The sequence below is a fragment of the Apteryx rowi genome, unplaced genomic scaffold (genome assembly GCF_003343035.1).
Source record: "Apteryx rowi isolate R43461 unplaced genomic scaffold, aptRow1 scaffold_181, whole genome shotgun sequence".
NCBI classification, from domain to species: domain Eukaryota; kingdom Metazoa; phylum Chordata; class Aves; order Apterygiformes; family Apterygidae; genus Apteryx; species Apteryx rowi.
In genome coordinates, this window is record NW_020448097.1 from 1,247,740 (window position 1) to 1,269,283 (window position 21,544).

Here is a 21,544-nt window from a genome sequence, read left to right on the forward strand (position 1 = left end):
GAACAATGTGATCCTACTCATTGAGTGTCCACAGCAAGAAGGGCACTGAAGGGGAAGAAATATGAGTATCTTCTTGCCAAGCCATTAACAAATGCTTCTCTTAGTCTTAAGTTATCATGTATGTGGCCATAGACTTCAATAGCCATAGAACCGGAATTTCTTAAAAGCTTGAAAATTATCCCACTGTCCTGTAGGAGTTTCTGAAAAAAAAGAATTTTCTCTGTGTCAAAATGAGGATCTTTCTTTAAAGTCTAGATATTTTCTTCTGACAGGCTGAAGTCTTGCTGTAGCTTTCCCATCTTAGAAGTACATGAAAAACTTCACAGAAAGTAGGGAAAATTGTACTAACTGTGGGGAGGCTGCTCTGTCCCTTGTAAAATGAGGAAGCATTGTAGTATTTGTGAAATGTTGATGTTCATCAAATATTACAAAGACAAAAGGAATTGGGTACTAATAGAAGGGAAAAGGGGGAATTTGAATACAAGCATTCAAATTAATCTTTGCCTAACTGCCATTTCCTAACAAAGTAGTAGTTGTGCTTAAAAAAAATTCTATGCAACAACATAGAGTCCCATTTTTGGGGTAAAATCAAAGTGTGTTAAGTATGCCAATACTCAGACTTTAGAATTGACTTGGCATAACAGAAACATTGCCAAAGAATGACGTCATCCTCACTACGCTAGGATTTACTGCATCCCACAGGAAATCAATACTTGCTAACATGAACAAACATGAAGATGAAATTGTCAACTGAGCAAGTCAAGGAAACAGTCTTTTTTCCCAAATTAGCTGTGATTTAAATAGAGTAGTTTAAAAAACCCTTATGATAATAAATCTGACAGTTGGTAGTGAATTCATGTGTCTCCCCATGCAGCATGGGTTTGGGCTCTAATGGAAGTCAACCAGTGCTGCAAGTTGGCTCCTTTTCATTTACTGAACATGGCAGGATAATTTTGAATAATGAAGCGTCTGTTATTTATCCAGTTCAGTGTTTTGGAAGTGCCTTTAAATGGCAGAGGCTCTTCTTGTTCATTGTGAGTCCAAAACGACAGCATGGGGAATACCAACCACAACTTTTCAGAGTATGCTCTAGGAGGGGATCAGCAAGCCTCCTTTTATCTGGAGGAATGTAATACCAAAAAAAAAAAAAGTATTATTGGAATAGCCCAGATGATCTCTGCCTTTACGGCACAAAGGTAGAAAGAATAGACAAAAGGAAAGAAGGTCCATGGAAGGGCAAGAGGTGGCTGTGAAGGGCAGGAGGTGATTTGCCCCGGGCCAGAGCTGGGACCTACATGCAGATCCACAGGCTGGGGGTCCTGCCTACTGGACCAAACTCTATCTCCAAACAGAAACAGCAGCCCAGACAACCGCTGTTTGAAAAATGCCATCTCCATTCTTTGCTTTTCACTGCATCCCAATTCCTGTATTTTCTTTTCTTTTTTTTTTTTAATTTTATTTTAAGCTCAGCAGCAGGGATAAGAGCTTGTTTTCATATTCTTGGTAACACCCTAACAATTCTTTAGACACTACATAGAAAATAAGCAGATGGTGGTGAACCGATCTGTATTTGTATATAAAATGTCTCTGAGTTGATGAACAATATCGATATTATAAAAAAGGCTGGCTCCGATTGCTCCCCCTCCCCCTCTGTTGGCAGATGTGGCAGGATTTGATAAGATTGAAGATTGATGGCCACCTCCCCCTAGACGGGATCCTGCCAAATCGGAGTTGGGGTATATCCGGGGGCGTTGTCTGTCTTGAGCTGCTCAACATGTAGAGAATTTCAGCCTCGAGAGCAGTCTGGCACCTATTCCAGCACTTCTTTTTTTTTAAGGCTGCTTGGAAAATCTACATGAAAAGACCAGAGGTGGAGAGGAGAACGCAGTGAAGTGGAAGAGCGCTAATTAGGGCCAGACCCTGTGCCCTTGCGTGGCCGCAGCTTCCAGTGAGGTCGGGCAGAGCTGCAGCCGCGAGAGGACAGAGCAAGGACTGCAAAACTTGACACCTGGTCTGGCTTCTTTTTTTTTCCCCCACGTCTCTGAACTTGTTTGCTCTCCTCTTCCTAAAAAGAACATATTTGTGSAGTTTCTCAGACAACGCTTCACCTTTTGAGTTAAAAGTCACCTAATTCCTCGCTAGCTGGCTTAACTATGGCCTTTGCGCTGTAATAGCAGCGGAAAGGTCCCTGCAGCAGCAACCGCCTTGTTATCCCTCGCAGTCCAATAAACTGGACGAGTTCTGACACAGCAGTGACCTGGCTCAGTTTATTTCACAGCCCCTGGTTCAAGGAAGGCTCTTTTGTTCCCCCGTTCCCTGTTTGTGCCAACATTTATATTTGAGCACTTGCCGGTGGTCACTAGCAAGCAAGGCCTGAAAGATGTTGTTTTCTGGGAGATCAGAGGCTGTCCGCAGAGGTCTGCGTGATTCTTGACTCTCTTATATAAAACAGTCTCTTAAACTGACAGCTGCAGATATGTTAAGAAAAAGCAGGGAGTGCTCTCGCTTTACTGTGCACTGCAGCACTTGGAGGCTCGGAGTGGGCAAGGCTGGAAGAGTGGACTGCAAACGTCCTGCTGGGTCCCCTGTTTTAAAAACTGTCGGCGATAGCACAAGCATAGAGAAATTGAAGAGGAGAGTCTAGATTCAACAAAAGACAAGAGACCCAATTTATTTTTTAATTTGCCATTAAATATATTCAACAAGGAAATGCAGGAACCCATCCACAGCTTAGCATGTCCATATCTGTTTCAGAGTAGTTGTTTCGGCTCTGCCCATTACGACAGGATCTCTCCTCTTTCGTGCCTAATGATGCCGTGGGGCTCTCCGGCTTAGAGCGGCTGGTCTTAAGAGTCTTTCCATGGTTTAAAGAGAGGGACTTCCACAGGACTATTCAGAGCACTCTAAAATTYGTTTGTACTCAAAATCAGAGAGGAACCTATCTGTTAGCTCTAGAAATACTCCAGGGAGACTGATCTCCCTTGGGTAAAGTTACTTTTGTGGTTACTTTCCACTATCTGCTTCTTTATGCTTGGAAATATTGTCGTCTTTGCTTCTGTAAACAAAACCAAGAGTGCTTTTTCCTATGATTCACCATTCCATTTGATGCATGATACATTAAGGTCAAACGCTGGTTTCTACTTGATGGCCTCATTTTTTTGCTTACGGTTTTTGCTTGAAAATTTTAATGACAATGTCCTTTTTCCCCTCTCCTTTTTTTCCTTCTGTTTTTCCTTTCCTGAAAGTATTCCCTGATTTAATTTCTTTTCCTGTGGATATTAGAGCATAACTTTTCCTACAGTTTGTTTTTTCTTAATTTTCCTCGCTGCTTACAATTAAGAGTTTAAAAGCTTCCAGTCCAGTGTTCCAGGATAGTGTCATTTCTAAATAGTAATGTTGATAGTTAGTAACAAATACACCTGAGATTTCTGCAATGGTTTTGAGTGGATGCCATGAAACATATACATTTCACCAGGCCTTCTGTTTTTCCTCTTCGTGTACTGTGCTCAGTACTTGGTCAAAATAAAATGTCTGACTACACTTCAAAGATAATTATTTTATATGTTTGTTAGCCAAGCAGTTATTTTCCATTCTGTATATCTGCTGCGCTAAAGACAATGTGTTGAAAACTACATTGTAGTGTCTCCAGCGTATGCGCACAAACATAGATGAGTTACAAATGTGCAAAAATTTGCCCTTCCCCATTGTGTTCAGACTGAAAGCTCTCAACAGAGAATGGTCCACATCCCTCAACATCTAACAAATCTTATAGCTCTTCAGCAATTGTGGCTGATCAAAAAGAAACATCAGAACTCAACTGGCTTTTCTGCATAAATATGTCGCTTAGTAGTATAAATGTGAGTACAAACAATAGGACATGGTTTTGGCCTATAAGGCCATATTAATCATAACAACATAGTATAGTCTGTATTTTAGTCTGTGTTAACATTAACATGCTAAATATTAAAAAATATATATTTTTAACTTTCATGCTGTGTTTTTGTGTGCTAGATACCATCTTGGCTGTCATGTCTTGATTCAAAGAGGAGTTAGAGGGCCGGCGTGAGCTGTAGGGGCTCCCTAGCTGGCATGGTAACAGGTTTGCATCCTCTGCAGGTACATGCAAGGGGATACAGCTAACAATGCTGCCTGGTGAGTTTGTATTTGCAGGCTAGCATTTACCATTTCAGGCTTGTATACCATTTTAGGTACACAAGGACCTGAAATACAGTAGTAAAAACCATGCAGCTTTTCAGAAAAATATTAATGCCTCGGGGTTAGCAAAATGAGAACATGTTGTTCAAACAATGAGAATAGAGGGAAAAATCACTTCCCTTGACCTAAGTTATTCATTTTAAGTCTAGGTTACAATATCACCGACAAAGACAGTTTCCAAACGTTATCTGGATGGGTTCCTTCTAAAAAGCAATCTGGTATGTCTCAGTGGCTTTTTAGACAGGCCTATAGAAAGTACTATAAATAATACAGTTCATTCCACTTGTTGTAACACACATTCACGTTTTCTGCATTAGAAGCTAATCTGTAGCCCAAAAGCCTGGATGGAGAGAGGCTGCGGTGCTTGCATAGGAGTTGGTGCGCCGAGGCGGGATGGTTCGGGGTCGCTTCCTCGGAGGAGCAGCCGCCCCGCATCAGGGCAGAGCAGGTGTCAGCAGAAGACCCCAGCAGCAGTCGCAGTTTGCCTGCGGTGCCTTTGAGAGCGTGTAGTGATGCTGCTGCCCTGCAGTTTGTGCACGTGGATTGTGGCGTGCCTGGGCTTGCAGTGGGTTTTGCTCAGGGAGCAAAGGTTTTGAGGAAGGGAAATTTGTTGTGCTTTCTCCCCTGTCTTATAAGGCTAACCCATCCCTAAGCAGATTTCTTGGTTAAAATCAATTTCTTTGAGAAAACATAGAAGGGGCGGGGGGGAAATCTATATTTTCAGACAGCTCTTTCTCCCCTTATAAAACAACAAAGGCTGCATTTGATACTGTTTCAACAAGTGAAACTCCCCAAGTTAGCTAGCCATATTATTTCTTTGCAGCTGGCTTCTCAGCATGGTTCTCCAAACCCTTCTGGCCTTTTTTGCACTAATGTTGTGCAGAAGGGTCTTGTCTGAAGGAAGACTGAAGGAGGGTTTTCCTGGAAAAGCTGAAATAGGATACTCCCCACCATGGCCCAGAAACCATCTGTGCTAGGTGCCATGCAAACCCAGTTCAAAGTCTATTGCCCAAAGTTGTACTTTCAAGTAAATCACCAAGGAATATCTGAGAGGATTGCTGACGAAGGACTTGAGTATTAATTTAATCCGAGTTTTGTCGGAAGGTGCAAAGGAGGAGCTACACAATGAATCAGTCATATCTTTAATTACACTCCTGTGCCATGCCAACCATTGGCTGTTACAATGGCACCAGAGTAACTTAGTAGAATTTTGTGCATGATTTTTGTTGCCTGACCCAAGGAAAGAAGCTGCTGGGCTGTTTTGAGGAAGAAGCTTCAGAGTGCAGGCATGACCTCCAGAGCAGGTAAAGATCTGAGAAAGAACGAGGTCTCTCAGTCCCTCTGTAGGAAGTGTCTGATGGCACTGCAGAAGCAGCAAGAATATTTCTCTTGGGGGAGGAAAGAATTGCCTTTGGTCCCTCTGAGATGACTGACTTTCTGTCTTCCCCCCAAATGTCTGAGAGTAATTCAAAAGAACACATGTAGCTATAGTAGCATAGTATTTACTAAATATAATTGGAAGAAAATGTTGCTACTTATCTCAACTTGCAGTTAAGTGGCATTCAGGGCACCTAGCCAAGCACGCTGAAAAAGACTGATGGGGAGGAAAAAGTGTGAAATATGAGCCACTGTTTCTGCTCTTAACACATGGTTGCTGTTCCTGACTTTTGGGGGCTTGATTTCTCAGCCTACATGTGGTGCCAGTGGAAGGGAAAAGGGGTCCTGCTTGTTCACTTTCTGTATGAACTCTTCAGTCTTGTTTTTCACTTGGGAGCAGCTTCTGAGCCCAGTTCCCAGCCTCCCCTTGCAGTTCACTGAAGGTTAAACCAGTGCAAATGAGGAAAGTCTTTCTCTCCTTCTCCCCATGGGTCCCTCCCAGGCAAACCTCCTTTCTGGCTGGGTGGCGGAGAGATGTCCCCCTGCTCTCTCTCCTCCTGTTGCATGCGAGGCGGAGGGCAACTCTATAGGGACAGGAGAAGGGCAAGGCTTCCCCCTTCCTCTCCTCTGGCAGGGACTGTCCTCCTGTCTCTGTGACACTCAGACCCCCCACCCAGGGACTGAGGGACCGAGAGGTTTTCTGAATCTTTAGACTCTCTTGGTTGTACCATTTCTTCCTCACAAGTCATAAGGGCATTTTTTTTTCCTGGAGGTCAGATAACAGATGTAGTGAGTTCACATATGATAAGTGAGATCTTTGGAACAATTTAAAACAGTAATAGGGGAAACATTCATAGAAAAACATCCCTGATACATTGATGCTAGGTACAAAATGTAACCTGGACCTTTTGTTTGGTTTTACTGTACACATTTYATAACATTTTTCCCCTACAGTATGTGTTGCCCTTCCAGAACAGTGACTTCATCATTACTGGTGGAAAGCCAAATCAGGAACTAATAAGATTAAGCAGTGGGATACAGGGCTTTTCTCTTACAGGTTATCATTTTGCTTGAGGGCCAGCTCAGTAGTAGACAAAATGCCGTCATCTGCTAATGGCCATCTGATGTCCTGTGTAAAATAAGTTGATGCCCTCAATCTACTTGTCTAAGAGACAGGTGTTTGTATCACAGCACTATGAGCATAATTGATGCTAAATGACACTCCTGAGAGATGAATGGAGAAGGCACAGAAATTGATGGAGACTAGCTCTTAGAGCTTTGATGGAAGGTTATAGTTTATGAATATTTCAAGGAAAATGGAAATATATTTGCTGTACTTGGAATAAGTCATCCGAATCTTATCTTCCAATATGCCAAACACAACATATTCTACATCAACTGTCATCTTCCAGTGTGGCTTTTCAAGGCTCCTGGTGTTTTACTGCTGGCCTGAATGCTGACAAATGTAGAGAGGTTGTTCATATGGCAGATACTGATAGGTGTAGGGGCTCTAATGTGAGAGCCTCTGCTCTTCCTGGAAAGAGGATCCTCAGCACAGATTCAAAAGGTTATTACTGGAAAGTGACCACTTTAGATATAAATGTTTAGAGAAATATGCAGGGGAATTTTGAATGTTTTGAGTAGGAGCATAGGCAAGACAGGTTAAAACTGTCTTGCAGAAACACTGCTTGACCTATCACAAAAATGTGTGTAGTATAGTCCATGAAGAAATAGGCTGTCGGGAAATGGGAGGATGGTTTTGTCACAAGATCCTGAAGGTAAGCATTAAGCAAGGCAGGTAGAATAGTGCATGAATTTTGCAAAGCTTTGTTCCTGAGTGCTGGCACGTGAAATCAGGGCAGCTGAGTTCTGAGAACAACATCACAGTGAACCACACACTCCTTCATGGTAAAAGGGAGAGCGTTATGGTTACCTATTGGAGTAACTGTGGCAAGCTCAGTAGTGATTTGGGCTGAATCAGTGCAGGAGAAAAATAGCAGAGCAGCGAGAGGGAATTGCTAAAGATGTCTAAAATGTGCTTACTGAGTGTATGATAGATCCCACACACTACACTGCTGGAGATAAGAGACGTTCCCTTGCTGCCTATCAACAAGAGTGGGGAGTAATGTGAAGGGTCGATGTGGAAAGAAATATGTGTTGACAAGCACTGAAAGCACATCAGATTAAAAGAAGTGTTTTAAACTAATTAAGAATGTAGGATTGAAAGGGGTCTCTTGGGGCACTGATTCCAGTTACATGCTCTGCTGTGTATGTAGCCAAACACAAATATATGTGTGCATGTGATGTCCTGTTATCCTTGCTATTAACATACCATACCTACCATTAAGCACAGCAACCTTAAAGTAATTGTTTTTTTTTTCTTTAACATTATTTACTGCCTAAATATCTTTTTTGTTTTCTCCTGGAACATGATAGCAAATTGAAATGAATATGGACTCATCCTGCAGAACAGTTGAGCTACAAGCAACCTGAAGTTTGCCTGGCAGGACTCACTTGCTTTCTTCCTTTTTTACCATTGCCCTGCAGGCAACGCCAGCGCTGCTTCTTGTATTACTTCCACTCTCTGATAGAAACGCTGTTAGCTGGGGCATGAATCACTTTCCAGCAGGATTGTGGTCTCAGAAATAGAACTGGATTAAGTTTAATTGTATGCCTCCACATACACAATTGAGAAAACTTTGTCTAGCCACGTCTTCCGCTGCCCTGGGAATAAAGCCGGACCTGATCTGTAGTTTTCCTTTTTGCTTACTAACCTGCTTTCCCTGATGGGCTTCTTCCTCTCTGTAACTGAACAAGGACCATGGAAACACTGTGGCTGCACATGCATTATTGAACATTTTAGATGTTTATTAATAGATAAGTATGTTGCACTCTCTTCAGCACTTTCTGTCACCATACATTAGAATGGATGAGGTCCAGAGGGATTTCTCCTCTGCAGAGCTCAGTGGGATGGGGCTGGGGAGTACGCACAACTGCACATGCACATATTCATAGTTATGTATAATATGCACGCATGTGCCCCTAAAATAAAAATGCCATTCTTCTCTCCTGGCTGGCTCAAGAGTAAGAAGGGCAAATCTATTAATGAACATTCCCCCTCCCTCCCCAAATCTTCTGTGTTTGGCTACATTTGCTGCTATTTGGTAGCTGAATGCATGAAGCTGTTTCACTCCCAGCTGCTCTTGGAGGCCATGTAAAACATAGACGGGGGAGCAGGAATAAAAGGAGAGGCCAAAACCACTGGCTGGAGGAACATTGCAGGAATGAAGGCTTAAATTTATAAAATCCTGTGTACTTCTGAGAGGTTATTGTCTGTCCCTCAGTGACATCTTTGAAGCACTTTGAAGTAACAAGTCCCATTCTGGCCACTGTAACTTGCTTGACAGTTAGGGAAAGCAGTTAAAAATATGTTCAAATGCTGCCAATGGTGATTGAAAGTAGCAAAGCCAAGAAGGGGATTAGCATGTGGTACTCTTCACATAAGTGCATATTGCTTAACAGCCTAATCTTCTTACATATATAAGAATCACACACTTCCTAACCCTCTTGAATTATGTCTGTTTTTGTGCCAGTTACCTGAATAGCAGGTAAATGCAAAATTGAAGGATCTGCACGTGAAAATGATATTGAAATCATATGCTTTCCAGTATTTTAATCTTTCCAGGTAACTGAACACTGAATATGGATGGGGTTTTGTCCACCTGTCGATTTTTCTCCTAAATAGCTGTTATTTCCATATATGTGTGGCATAACTAGAGGTAGCAAAATGTCATGGGGATGCTCTAAGAAACTATGGTTGCAACATGAAAAGTGTAACTATTGGGAAGAAAAAAACAATGCAAAGAGCTTAAGAGATCATGGTCTTGTGATTATGGACTCCAGAGGTACGGTTTCTGCTGTCAGTTAGGTTTCTGCCTTTTTGCTTGAGTTTGAACAATTTGCTAAATTGTCTGTCCATGAGTGCGGAACAGAATAATAATTGTGCTAACATTGTTTTCCGCACAGAGCTAAAGACTTAACTTGTTTTGTCATGTCCCTGCTCCTTTTTTTCTGGAAGGCAGTTGCTGCCTGTGTAGGAGCACCGGAGCTAGCTTTGCTTTGTGTGTGTGAGCGCCGATGGCGGTGCACATGTGGGCATCCAGGCTTCAGGTTTAGACCAGTCGCCCAAACCAGTGTCTCAGGACCTGGACTGCTGGAGTCCGCTCCGCAGCTCCATCTTTCTGCCCTTGTAAAGGCAAAAATAAGTATGGGCAAAGCTGTTACAAAGCAGGTTTTCCAGTCTGGACTGGCAGAGAGAAGTAACTGAGGAGCACTGGAGCACTAACAGCCTTTAGTGGGCTGTTAGTCACCTACAGCCCTGTGACAGTAGCACTGCAAGGATTAAAAGGAAAATGTCCACACCGAATAGCGCCCTCACTTAGGAGAACATCAAAGCTGGGGAAGAAGAAACAAAAGACATGATGGAGGATTTGGGAATCCTCTCAAAACACCAAACAAATTCCCCCAAACGCACAGGAGGGGTGAGGTGAACGAGACAGGGGTTTTGGCACGCAGCTTATTATTTCATTCAGATTCGTGTATCTCTTGTCTCCTGTGAGAGGCATGTAGAAAGCCCTGCCAAGGCCCTAGGTATGACCTGCCTCCATTATTGCATGTCTCTGGGAGCACCAGCGTCCCCATGAGAGAGCAAGAAGAGGATGCGCCGGCAGGGTTTCTGCAGCCCCGAGGGGCTGGGGTGCTGGGACTGGTCCCTGGGAGCCTCCTGGGACATGTGCCCACAGGGCTGGTGCCCACACCAGCCCTCACGCAGGTCTCGGCCAAGTGTCCTTGGTGGGGACCTCACTGGGATGGTCATGTGACATCCCCTGTGGCCAAGGGACTTTGAGAAGAAAGCTTTCCCTGCCAGGGTTGCCCTGGCCCTGATGGGGACAGGAGCTGTAGCTGCCCTTCGGCTGCTAGGTTGGTGTGGGGATGGAGCACGGCATCCCGTGCCTCCTGAGGCCAATGGGGTGCCTCAAGCCATCAGGGTATTTCTGACTTTCTGGCTCCAGTCACATGTCACCTTGTCACCTGGAGGTGCAAGGGAAGTTGTGCGCATGCGTATGCTTGTCAGCACGGTCGCTGAAGGTATGGTAAGGTTGCTGTTGCTTGGCTGGATGATCGAAACGCTGAAGAGCAAGTAGCCATCTTCATAATAACCCGCTCTTCCCCGAGCAGCCCTGCCCACACGCTCCCTTTGCACAGGCATTTTTGCACCCCTAATGAAGATGGGGTGGGAGGGCAGCCAATCCAAATAGCTATTTGCAATTCCAGTCAGTGGGCTTTGCAGTTGGAAAATCAGCCAAGCCTGGGGGAGATGTTGAGGCGCATGCATGGTTGGGAGCGAGCCAAACTCTAGAAAACAGAATGAGTGTCTTGGCTCCGGCGGCTCTGGGCTCCTGTCCCTCTGGTCTGTGTCCGTCATTGCCCAGGCTGGGCAGCCCCCTGTGGTCAGCAAGACAAGGAGAAGGGCAGCAGCAATGGAGGGAGCTACTTTGAAAGAACAGGACTTGCTGATGCATTGCACAAAATGTGGGGCGTGCACAGTAGAGAAGTGACTGTTGATTTTTGCCAGCATTGTAGGCTTAAACCCCCTGGATGTGGCAGCCGAGACACAAGTACCTAGTGGCAAGGGGGAAATCATTTGAGACATTCAGGGCTATAAATAAAATTCACATCAGACTCAGCACTTGCCTCAATGAAAAATTTATGCACTAATATGCATGATGAAGTTGGATGTGTTGCCAGATTATCTAGCATTTGAGATGAACTGGTCTTTCTCAGAATTAATTTTCTTACAATGTTTTGCACATGAACTTAATAGACAGTAAATCACATCATTGACCTGTGCAGCAGGTCTGGAAGAGTTTGATCAGACTGAACCCTGCTGCTGCTATAGGCCTATTTATGCAAAGCTGGGTCAATATATGGCTTCATTATTACATTGAATCGCACGAAAGCCATGTTACCATTTTTGCCCAAAATGGCTAGAAAAAATGGCATGTGCTAAAATGGCAGGTCAACCTCTCCTCAATGCTGGAGAAAAAGGGCTTCACAAACAGAGCCTCACATGCCACATCTGCCCACAGTGGCCTTGGAGGGTGCCCAGCACCCTGGGGTGCAGCCAGGAGAAGCCGTGCAGTTGCTCAGGGTGCGCAGCCCTCGCTGCCTCCAGCTCCTCTGGGTCCCACAGACGAGGGGAGGGCTTGCGTTGTTAGAGCCTCTCATAAGAATAACTCAGCAATAGGCTTATTTGCTTGCCTGAACCTCTTTAATTGCGTTTTTTGTCTTTTGGACCCCAGATGCTTTAATAAGGTTTCGGCAGCCACAGATTCAGCTTTTCTCTTGCGGGAGTCTGGGGCACAACAGATCTGGGCTTTCTGTCCTTTATCATGTAGGCACCTTCCTCTTGCTCCACTAAAATCCCCTCCAGGCTCTGCACTTTTTCACACCGTACACCAAATTGTGCTTTCTCGTTGAACCAGGAAGCGTAGGAAATTATCCTTTTTCCCCCTGACACCTAACGGTAGCTGTAATAATACATAAAAAAAAGAACAGAAAGTTGAGAAACAGAAGAAGCTGAGGTGTGGGGAGAGGCATGCATCTAGAGAAGCAGACAGAGTTGTGGGGGGGAAACCCCTGTATCTATCAAATAAGTAGAGCAGAAATCTTTGTTGCTTGGCCTTTGTGGTGTTATTATTAGAACAAGGACGCCTGAGTGCGCTAAAGCCGCACAACCTTCAAGCATCCACATCCAGCTCTGCTACGGCAGGGTTTTTTTTTTTGCTTTGTTAAAGGAGGGAGGGAGGGAGAGTGAAGGAGAGGATGTGGATATGAGAAGGGTCTATAAATGGTAAATATGATCAACTGTGATAAAACAGCTATTTGGAAACCTTCAAAAACCTTCTCATGAGAACAGCTATTAGAGTATGTCTGTTTGACATTGGTTGTCAGGAAACCAGCCAACGTTAATGGAACCGCAAAATGTAATGGAGAATCCATTTAAATGGTCTCCTGCCGTTTTGTCATCCCGCAAGACAAAAGACAATTACTTTAACTCAGGAATGAAATGAACATGATTGTTTGCATGATTCACTTGTATATTCTAAATTGATCAAAGCACACACTAAAAATATATCAACAAGCTGTATGTGAAGCCTGAAATGCTGTATTTCCTGTTTATGTAGAGGTTTTTTTCCCATTCACTTTGATGCCCAGTCGTTAATAATTTAAAGGGTGTGGCTTTACAGTTTCTGTATTGCTTTATTTATTATGCATATGGTGATATTGCTCAGAGGCTACAGCCATGTTCAGGCTAGGCACTATGAAAACAGCCCCAATATAAATCACTGGGTGAAAGTAAGCAGTAAGACACAATAAGACATTTAGGGGTCCTGCGAGTTAGCAGTCCAGTCCTGCAGTTGCATCCACTGCCTTCACCTCACAGCAATTGTCCCAGGGGTCTGCGCCCAGATCCCTAGATGGGGCCAGACTAGATGTGACGGGAGGACCACAGGCTAAACAACAGCCAGAGAGACTGCAGCAGAAGCTGGTCCCTCTTACAGCAGGCCACCACATCTTTTGATCCCCTGCAGAAATGTTTCAGGCTCTGTCGTTTCTTGGTGAGCTTTCTCAGTCTTTCCCCTGTCCGGGAGGTTGTTCCAAAACTTTGCTGCTCTGAAGTTGGGATGTGGTCTTCCTGTATCCAGCCTAATTTTATTTGTGGCAAGTTTATACTTATTTGTCCTTGGGCCAGCATTGTCCTCTGCCCTCCCCAGCATTTCTCCCTCCCTGCGAGCTTCTCCCCCCACCACAGACAGAGAACATTCGCCCCCTCACAGCTTTCTTGCCAGATCTTTTAGTTTCTATTCTGGCTTCCTAGAAAATCCACTCCAGCTTTTCCATATTTTAAAGGACTGTTCAGTGCATACTGTGAAATATTTCTGCTTTCTTGGTGTCAGTGGGGCATATTCCCTGACAGTGTGAATCAGAGTTACTGTAGGAAAACAAGAGAAGATACATGGATCTGCACTAGCTGGGGCCATGGCACAAGGTACCGTAAGCTTCTTAGTGGCCTATCATTTGGAGACAAGCAATGTATTTGCTCTTCATTTTCCTTCTGGTACAGCACTATACACAGCTCTGTGCGGCTTGCCTGCTAAAGGGTGCATCTTCTTGGATGGCACAGAGGTCGTGCTAGTGCTGTTTTATCTGTGAACAGCAATGTGTGCCTAGAACAGCCAGTGCATAGCAGAATTGTATTCACTTGGTTTCTTTTTTAAGTCTCACACGAAGTATATTAAACCAACTCCTACTCTTCTTACTTGTAAAACACTGCTGCTGAAGCCAAGAGAGCTTTACACAAGTTAAATTTTGCAGTGAAATCTATTCTATTCTAATGAAATGTGTCTGAACATTTCATAAGTAGGTAAAACTTTCCACTCATTTAACTCCATCACAGACAACTACTAGAGCTGGGAGTATGAAGAAACTGCTTGTGCCTAACATTTCATTAGCCTCCAGGGTACAATTTGTGATCATGAATATCGCATATCCTCAGTGATATAAATAATGGGTGGAGTATCATTACTATCACTTAGAAATTTTTGTCCTGCCTTTAGCTTCCCAAAGAGGCAAYGTGCTAGGACTCAGGCTGATAGATGGGATCTGGACAAGTTACTTTGTGTCTCAATACCTTGTCTGTACCCTCAAGGTACCTTCCTTACCCTCAAGGGGTAAAGGAAATATAAAATCAACTAGTGATAGTGAGATATTCACCTACTGCAGTGGTGACGGACAGAGAAGCCATCAAAAGTCCTGCTTGCGATTTGGCAACATTATGTTATTACAATGTTAACAATTTATTTAGTAAATCCTCAAGGTTAACACCTAGACATTACTGTCATTCATCCTAAAAAGCCCCACCACCAATCATTTTTTTCTTGTTCTGGTGCATTCATGTATGACAACATGACCAGTTGCATGGATGTAGCACTGCAAAAATAGTGAAAACTGAATAAAAACCCATCTGCAAAAATACACTGAAAAGCAAAGAGAGGCTTCCTACCGAACTCAGAACTTGAGTTTCATTCAATGACATTGAAGCTTTTAGAACCTGAACTCCAGCAGGTCCATCACCATATCATGCCACTATCATTTTCCAACACCCACAACATTTTTTGACCTGGTTTGTTGTTTTTTTTTTAATCAAAGAAGCCTATAAAATCTGTCAACATCCTGCACATGGCAGCGTGGTTCCTAGCCTTCTCCCCTTGTGTCTGCTCCCTCTTTCTTCTTCTTCTACTGTACTTTTCCGGTTCCTTTATAGCATTTCCAGTGCCTTTCTCAATACTGAACACCAATATGCCTTCAGTCTAAGCGAATATTGTTTTGCATTAAAGAAGCCAACAAAACCAGAAAGAGCAAAACAACTCCACCAGAGAACAGCTATCCGACATGTTGCCTTGACTCCCCCTCAAAAAAGGGCAACTGCCCTTGCATGTCAGAGAGTGCAAAAACCTGGAGAGTGTGTAAGAGTCCCAAAATATGCCAATTTCCATAGCTGGAGAGAATGTGCTGCTTTGGCCATCCTGCTGCCAACCTCTCTGTTCTCCGACTTCACCTCCCACTCAGCAGTGTCTTATGACAGTGGCATGTCTCTTCTCTTTCTATCGTGTCAGTGCCTAGGGCTCTGCCAGGCAAGGGGCTGGGAACTGCATTTGCCAGGAGCTGTAAAAACAATATAAGGGGAAGTCCCTGCTGCGAAATGCTTATTCTCTAAGTGGACAAGACACAGGCTCGAGAAGGGGGCTGCACACAGGCAGAGTCAGTAATGCAGAGCTACAAACTGCTGTTTGGATCCTCCTTGAATGGGGGCTCCTGCTGCACAGGACAGTGCTGAGACTGAGGTCACTCATGCTCCACTTTTTGCAGCTCCTCCTGGGTCTCCTTCCAGAGATAGGAGAGACAAAGGAGAACAGGGCCAGGTGCACTGTGCTGCCTGGGGAAGATGAGGGGAAGGGAGAGGAACGTGTTTCCCGTGGGGAAAACTAACCCAAAACACGCTGGCTCTCTGGCTCCTCAGCTGGGCTGGGAGACCCCTACAAGTTACCTCCGTCTTTTCTTCTGGCGATGAGAGTCTTCCTGAATCATTTTGTGCTGGCCTGTAAGCAAAACAGAGCAACTCCTTAGCTTTACAAGAGACCTGAGTGGCCAAGAAGGAGATGCTCAGAGACCCTCGGTGTTGAAGCCTGCAGAAGGAGGAACAAGCCCAGCGCTAGAGCTGGGAACGCACAAAGTATGTCGCTGCTTCTTGCGGGCCACCGGCACAGCAGGGCAAGTCTGCTCTCTGCCACCATGCCAGGGCTCTGGACTTCCCGACTGYGGAGTTATGTATTTTCTCCCTTGTAAAACTAGTTACTGAATACACTGAAATTAAACTCATCTCTCCTGAGTCCCTGTAGTTCCCAAGGAATTTTCTCCTTCCTTAAATGGACTTAGTTCATGTAACTTTCCCAGGAAGTCTCTCAAGATTCTCTCTAGAGGAACTGAAGTTTTTCTGTGCCTCAAAAATCCCTGTCTCCTAAGAGAACCTCTTTTGATAGGCTACAGTTAAAGTCGCTCAGCAGGATGGCCAGTTAATCTCTGTCTCTATGCACTGGAAGGCAATGAGCTAGCAGACCATGCCATAAATTAATAAAGTACAGCATAATGTAGTGAGATAGCAGATTGGCAGTGAGACTGGGTAGCTGGTAGTGATCCTGGGCAACCGGGGGCTCCATTCCTCTCTGCYGTGGCTCTAGATGTTACCATGCGAACATTGCTTAGCTTTTTTGTGTTTTCATTTAGCCATTTATAAAATTATTATCCCTTAGTCCATGCATTTAATGTCGATATAATATTGCACCTACTTCCCTCCTTACAGCCATTTGGGATCAGGCAAAAAGGCGTTCTCTAAATGCACTGCAGTATTCTGTAGTACAGACACACCGGGAAGATAATGGTCACTGTTATTTGGTGGGAGGAGAGGTAACATCTCCAGTGCTCATTCTTGCTACTTCTGCTCCAAGTAAGATCCTTTGCTCTTTAGCTAAATTGATATAACAGAGGCTCAAAGTCTTATCTTGGGTTTTGTTTTCATTCTACAGCTGTCTCCAACCTGGATGTAGAGAGCAAACTGAGTGTCTATTACCAAGCACCTTGGCATCAGCAAAGAAATATTTTCCTCCCCTCCACGAGGCCGCCGTGTGTGGAGGAGCTGCACCACCACGCCAAGCAGAACCTGCGAGCCTTGCGCAGAGGTAGGCGCTCGCGCACGCTCGGGCTCTGCTGCCACGCAAACCTGAGGCCTCACCGCACTCCCCTGAAGGCAGCAGAGGGGTACTCAGGCACATGGGTAGGGCTGAGGGCACTGGTCTCCACAGGGACTTAGGCACTCAGTCTAGCAAATCAAGCTGAGGAAAGAAGCAGTACAAAAGGCTTATGCCCTCTTTGGCTCATTTATGATTGCTAGAGTAGAGCTGAAAAGGACTTTTTACTTTTTCATTTTATCTTCTACTTTCACATTTTTTTCTATTAAGAAAACAAACAAAATAAAAATCCATAGAAATACTAAGTGAGTTAATTCTGGTTTTCCAGAGCTCTTCTGGAAACCTTCCTGGACATGTCTGAATGGTATATGTGAGCAAATTCACACAACTACCCCAAAAGGATCGAGGCACTGCGTGTTTTGACAGGGACATCTTGTCTCCCTGTGCTAAACAGATGTTAAATGATGCCTCAGTTCCAGGGCAGATAAGACTTGACTTCCCAAGGGCTAAAACTGGAAGCCCAGTGGCATTAGAGAGACTCCACAGAAACTGAGATGTCTGCATGGGGTTTACAAGCATCATACAGGTCCTGGAGGAGACTTGTATCCTTCAAGGGTGGCAACTGAAAGCCAGATGTGATACCCCAGGTAGTTTGATCTAGCAGCTCTCCTCTCTCCAGGCTAGGGAACACCTCCTAATACTGCATAACAAACTTGGGACCTGTAGCCTCAAAAAGTATAACGTGATGCAAGGAGGGAGTGGGAGCAAGCAAGGTCTCCTGGATCCCTGCCATAAAGGGAATTTACTAGGTGAAAATGTCTGGATGATCCTCAAATAGCATACTACAGGGAAGACTGAAGGTGGGGAAAGGTTAGCTTTCACTGGCAATCTAGCCGAGGGAAAAGTTTTAAAAGGAAGTAAGTAAAAGCAAGCAAACAATCCTTTCTTTCTTCTGTGTAATAAAGAAGGAGAAAATCCATGCTGGTCACCTTTAAAATGTTCAGCAGCAGCCTCCTGTGTTGGAGGTGTTTTGCATCAACAGCTATCATTTTCTTGCTCATTTATTACTATTACTAGGTTATCATAATAATCGATTACTTGGATCTGTGCAGCATCTGTTAGCTGGATAAAATGTTCCAATTAATTACCACATTTGAATCTCTCTGCAGATTTTAACTCAGAAACACACTGTAGGTGCAGTATGTCTTCATAGCACTGCAAAGAGCCATAAAGAGGAATTGCAGTCATGGTAGTGTTAAAAATAGAACAGAATTTGACTTTTCTGTTCTTAGTGGATCTGCTTTGCAATTGTCCCAGCGGCAGGCTGATCTCCGTCTGCCATCTTGTGGGCAGGAGAAATCCTGACACCGACTCGGGAAGGCAGCTGACAGAAAAGGCCTAATCATTTTAAAGTAACAAATCACAGTTTTGGCAACTTCCCATCCTCCATATTTACTGGCAGCTAGGCAAATTCAGCAGGCAGTTTGTCCTGTGTTGCTTTATTTTATTTTCTAAATGATTGCATATTTTGGAGAGAAGTTATGTTCTGAAATTTACCCTAAACGTGTTTATTGTGTCTCACCTATTTCTTCTATCAGAATTTCATTATCTCTTTATCTGTTTAACCAGAAGTAGTTCTGTACAAGGAGCTGCCACAGCAGCAGCCTTCAAGATGCCAAGCTAGCATGCGGGACCTGGTGTGGCTGTGCAGCCGAGCAAGGAAATCCTACCTGGGACTGTGTTTCCTTCTTTCCCCTCAGAGGGGTATATTTTATACTGTTTATTGTTATTAAGTGCAGATCTTAATGTATATCTCGATGTTTCAAGGCAACACGAGCTGCATGTTTCCATTGGAAATCAGATCTCGGGCCCAAGCACTTAGAAGTTAGACACTAGGAATGAAGGGTAAAGCCCCATTGGGGGAGAATTCAGCTTCAATACGCACGCTGCAGTGTATTCCATAAACATTGCATTTCCAGGGGCCTGGGAGTCCAGGCTATGCTCCTCCCCTTCAGCTACAACAACAATAATAAGTAATGTCAGTGAAGAAGAGGAGGAACTTCATCACTGGATTCTACATCCTATTCATGTCTCAATTTCTTCTCCAAAACAGAGCATCGAAACCGATGTGAGAGCAGAGAGCAAAAAGTCCAAGGCTCCATCTCTGTGGTGGCTCCTCCTTTTCCTCCCTTCCCTGCAATCTGCAGTCAAAAGAGGCAAGCAATAAAGGACCGGCACTTGCTACCAGTAAGTCTTTTCTGTGCACTACAGCTCTCACATACGAACATATTATTAGCATTACGGGACCTAAGTCTGACAGTGGTTCGCAATATCCCAGCAAGTTCTTGCAGGTACAACGCAGTTGACATAAACGACTGATCAGTAAAGTTACTCAGGTAACAGTTTCCAGCAGCAAGCTCCAGGGTGGGTTTCCACTAAGAAACCTCTCATTTTTCATGTGTGGCCAGCAGACAGACACTCTCAGTCATTTGTACACCAATCCATAGTCCTTTGTATTCTTCAGTCCTGCTTAATGTAGCACATCCAGGAAGGAATCCTGTAATTTCAGCCCTGGAATTATCACTGCTAAGAGCCAAGAATTCAAGGGCTTTGACTAATGGCTTGAGGCTCCTCCGGCTGCAGATGGGCTCGGCAGCACTTCTCCAGCCACGAGGAACCACTGTTTCCACATAGGGGTAATGGCCTTATTGTGCAGTGTCCACTTCCATGCAACTTTTTCAGATTCTGCATTTCTCACAAATGTCTTTGCGCCGGCCAAGTGGAAACTCCAGCTGAAGATCTGATCCTGTATGTCTGTGCTGACTTGCCACTGCTGCACTAATTTGAATCAAATTAGTATTGACTAAGTGATATTCACCACTATTAAAGGAAATACACCCAGATACAAAATTTAACTCAATTGTGTCCCTAATTCTCACTGGTTTCAGTAGGACTTTGGTCCTCTGTGGATCTGGGTGTTTGATCTATAAAAGCTTCTCTGTAGCTAAATTCTCCCCTGTGCTAAGATTCATTCCATTCCTTAAATCCCATTTAAACTCCGCAGGTCAGACCTGAATTTGACTTAAGTGATGCATATGCCTTATGGCAGCCCTCAGCATAAGGATAGATCTATCCTCCATGTGCAGGTTCAAATCTACAGAAATGCTACAGCCATGAGCACATTATAAATGTGTAGCTACTGAATAGCCACCTACTTATCTTAAAAATCCAAATACTTTCATCCTAATCCATTATATTAATGACACAGAAATGCTGTAATGGTAAAGGAGTCACAGTGTAAAGCACCTGTCCAGGAACTAAACCTTCAGCTAGTCCATATAAAGTTTTGCTTCTCCTTGGAAAGCATGAAGTGCTTGATAAGATTTGGATTAGTTTGACTGTTCTGGTTTTTTGGCTGCTTATCTGGATAATTTCAAGGAAAGCATCACCTGTGAGCCTTGAACTGATAAAATTTTTAGGCCTTATGAATCAATTGAAAAAAGGTGTTCTGGGATTAACAGACAGCATAGAAAAGAGTAGGAAGGCATAAAGGAGAAACAGGCTTCCTTTCTTTTGTAACGGATTACCAAAGATAGTGCTGTTGTAGGGTCATTGAAAGGTAAGGGAGAGATGATCCCAGGTTATGCTCCAGAACAGGTTACAAATAATAGTTTGGACAATATACAGAACATACAGCTCTCTTTGTTAGTATCAGATGGGAGCAAGGCATGTCTTTTGAATTTGCATACTTAGTGGTGAAAGGCCTGAGTCTTTGCTGTGTTTGGAAAACAACCAATGCATTTGCAACATTACTTCCATCTGTAACACAAAATAATAATAGTGAGCAACCCTTTGAGTCCTGTATCAGTTGGCAAAATTAAGTCATGCTGAATACAGACTTCTTGGCTTTACCAACAAGTCCACCTTTTTCTTTTCAAGAGAGAAAATATGAAGCTTTGTGCCCACATTTTTTGGAAGCTGATCAGGTTCAGTGTTCCCCTAAGGAGGAGCAAGTGAGAGTTACTTGGAGGTTGCAATCCGATTGATTTCAAGCCACCTGGCAATGTTCTTCTTTAGGAATTACAACTACTTCAAGGCTAGAGTACTCCAAAGTGCCTTGACCCACTTTTCTGGAGAACCCATTGTTCACGGGGCATATGTCTAAAGGGAGAATAAGACAAGATGAAACTGCACATGAATGCTCTGTCTGGTGAAGGGTTAATCAGAGATTTTTAAAAGATACTGCAGTCGTTAATACCTAGGTGATATTGTGCCAGTCTTCATGAGTTAATGATATCGTTACAAGAGAAGGTTGAAGTTGCTGATACTGGCTAGCTTGCCTCTTCAGCGTAAGCATCTGCAAATATACATATCCTTCAGGGGCTGTTGATTATGTTTGATATCTGATGCTAGTTGATTGCATTGTCTATTTGTCAATGAACTGAAGATGTTAAATTCCACAACAATTTTTATTCATGGAAGAGCATTCTCTTCTGTATTCCCCTTTTCTGATGCATTGCAAAGGTGCTGGTGAAAGGAATACTAAACAACAATAAAAGTCACTTTTGGTGCGTCTTGTAAAT

At 43.8% G+C, this 21,544-nt stretch overlaps 1 protein-coding gene across 1 annotated transcript in view; it reads left to right on the forward strand.

Moving 5' to 3' along the window:
• NHS (NHS actin remodeling regulator) overlaps positions 1-21,544 on the forward strand; it is a gene marked incomplete at its 5' end in the record, with an annotated part of 267,449 nt that overhangs the window by 227,155 nt on the left and 18,750 nt on the right. The window contains 2 exons of the mRNA XM_026061518.1: positions 16,800-16,952; positions 19,075-19,208. Of these exons, the coding sequence (XP_025917303.1) occupies positions 16,800-16,952; positions 19,075-19,208 (287 nt within the window). The remainder of the gene's footprint in view (positions 1-16,799; positions 16,953-19,074; positions 19,209-21,544) is intronic.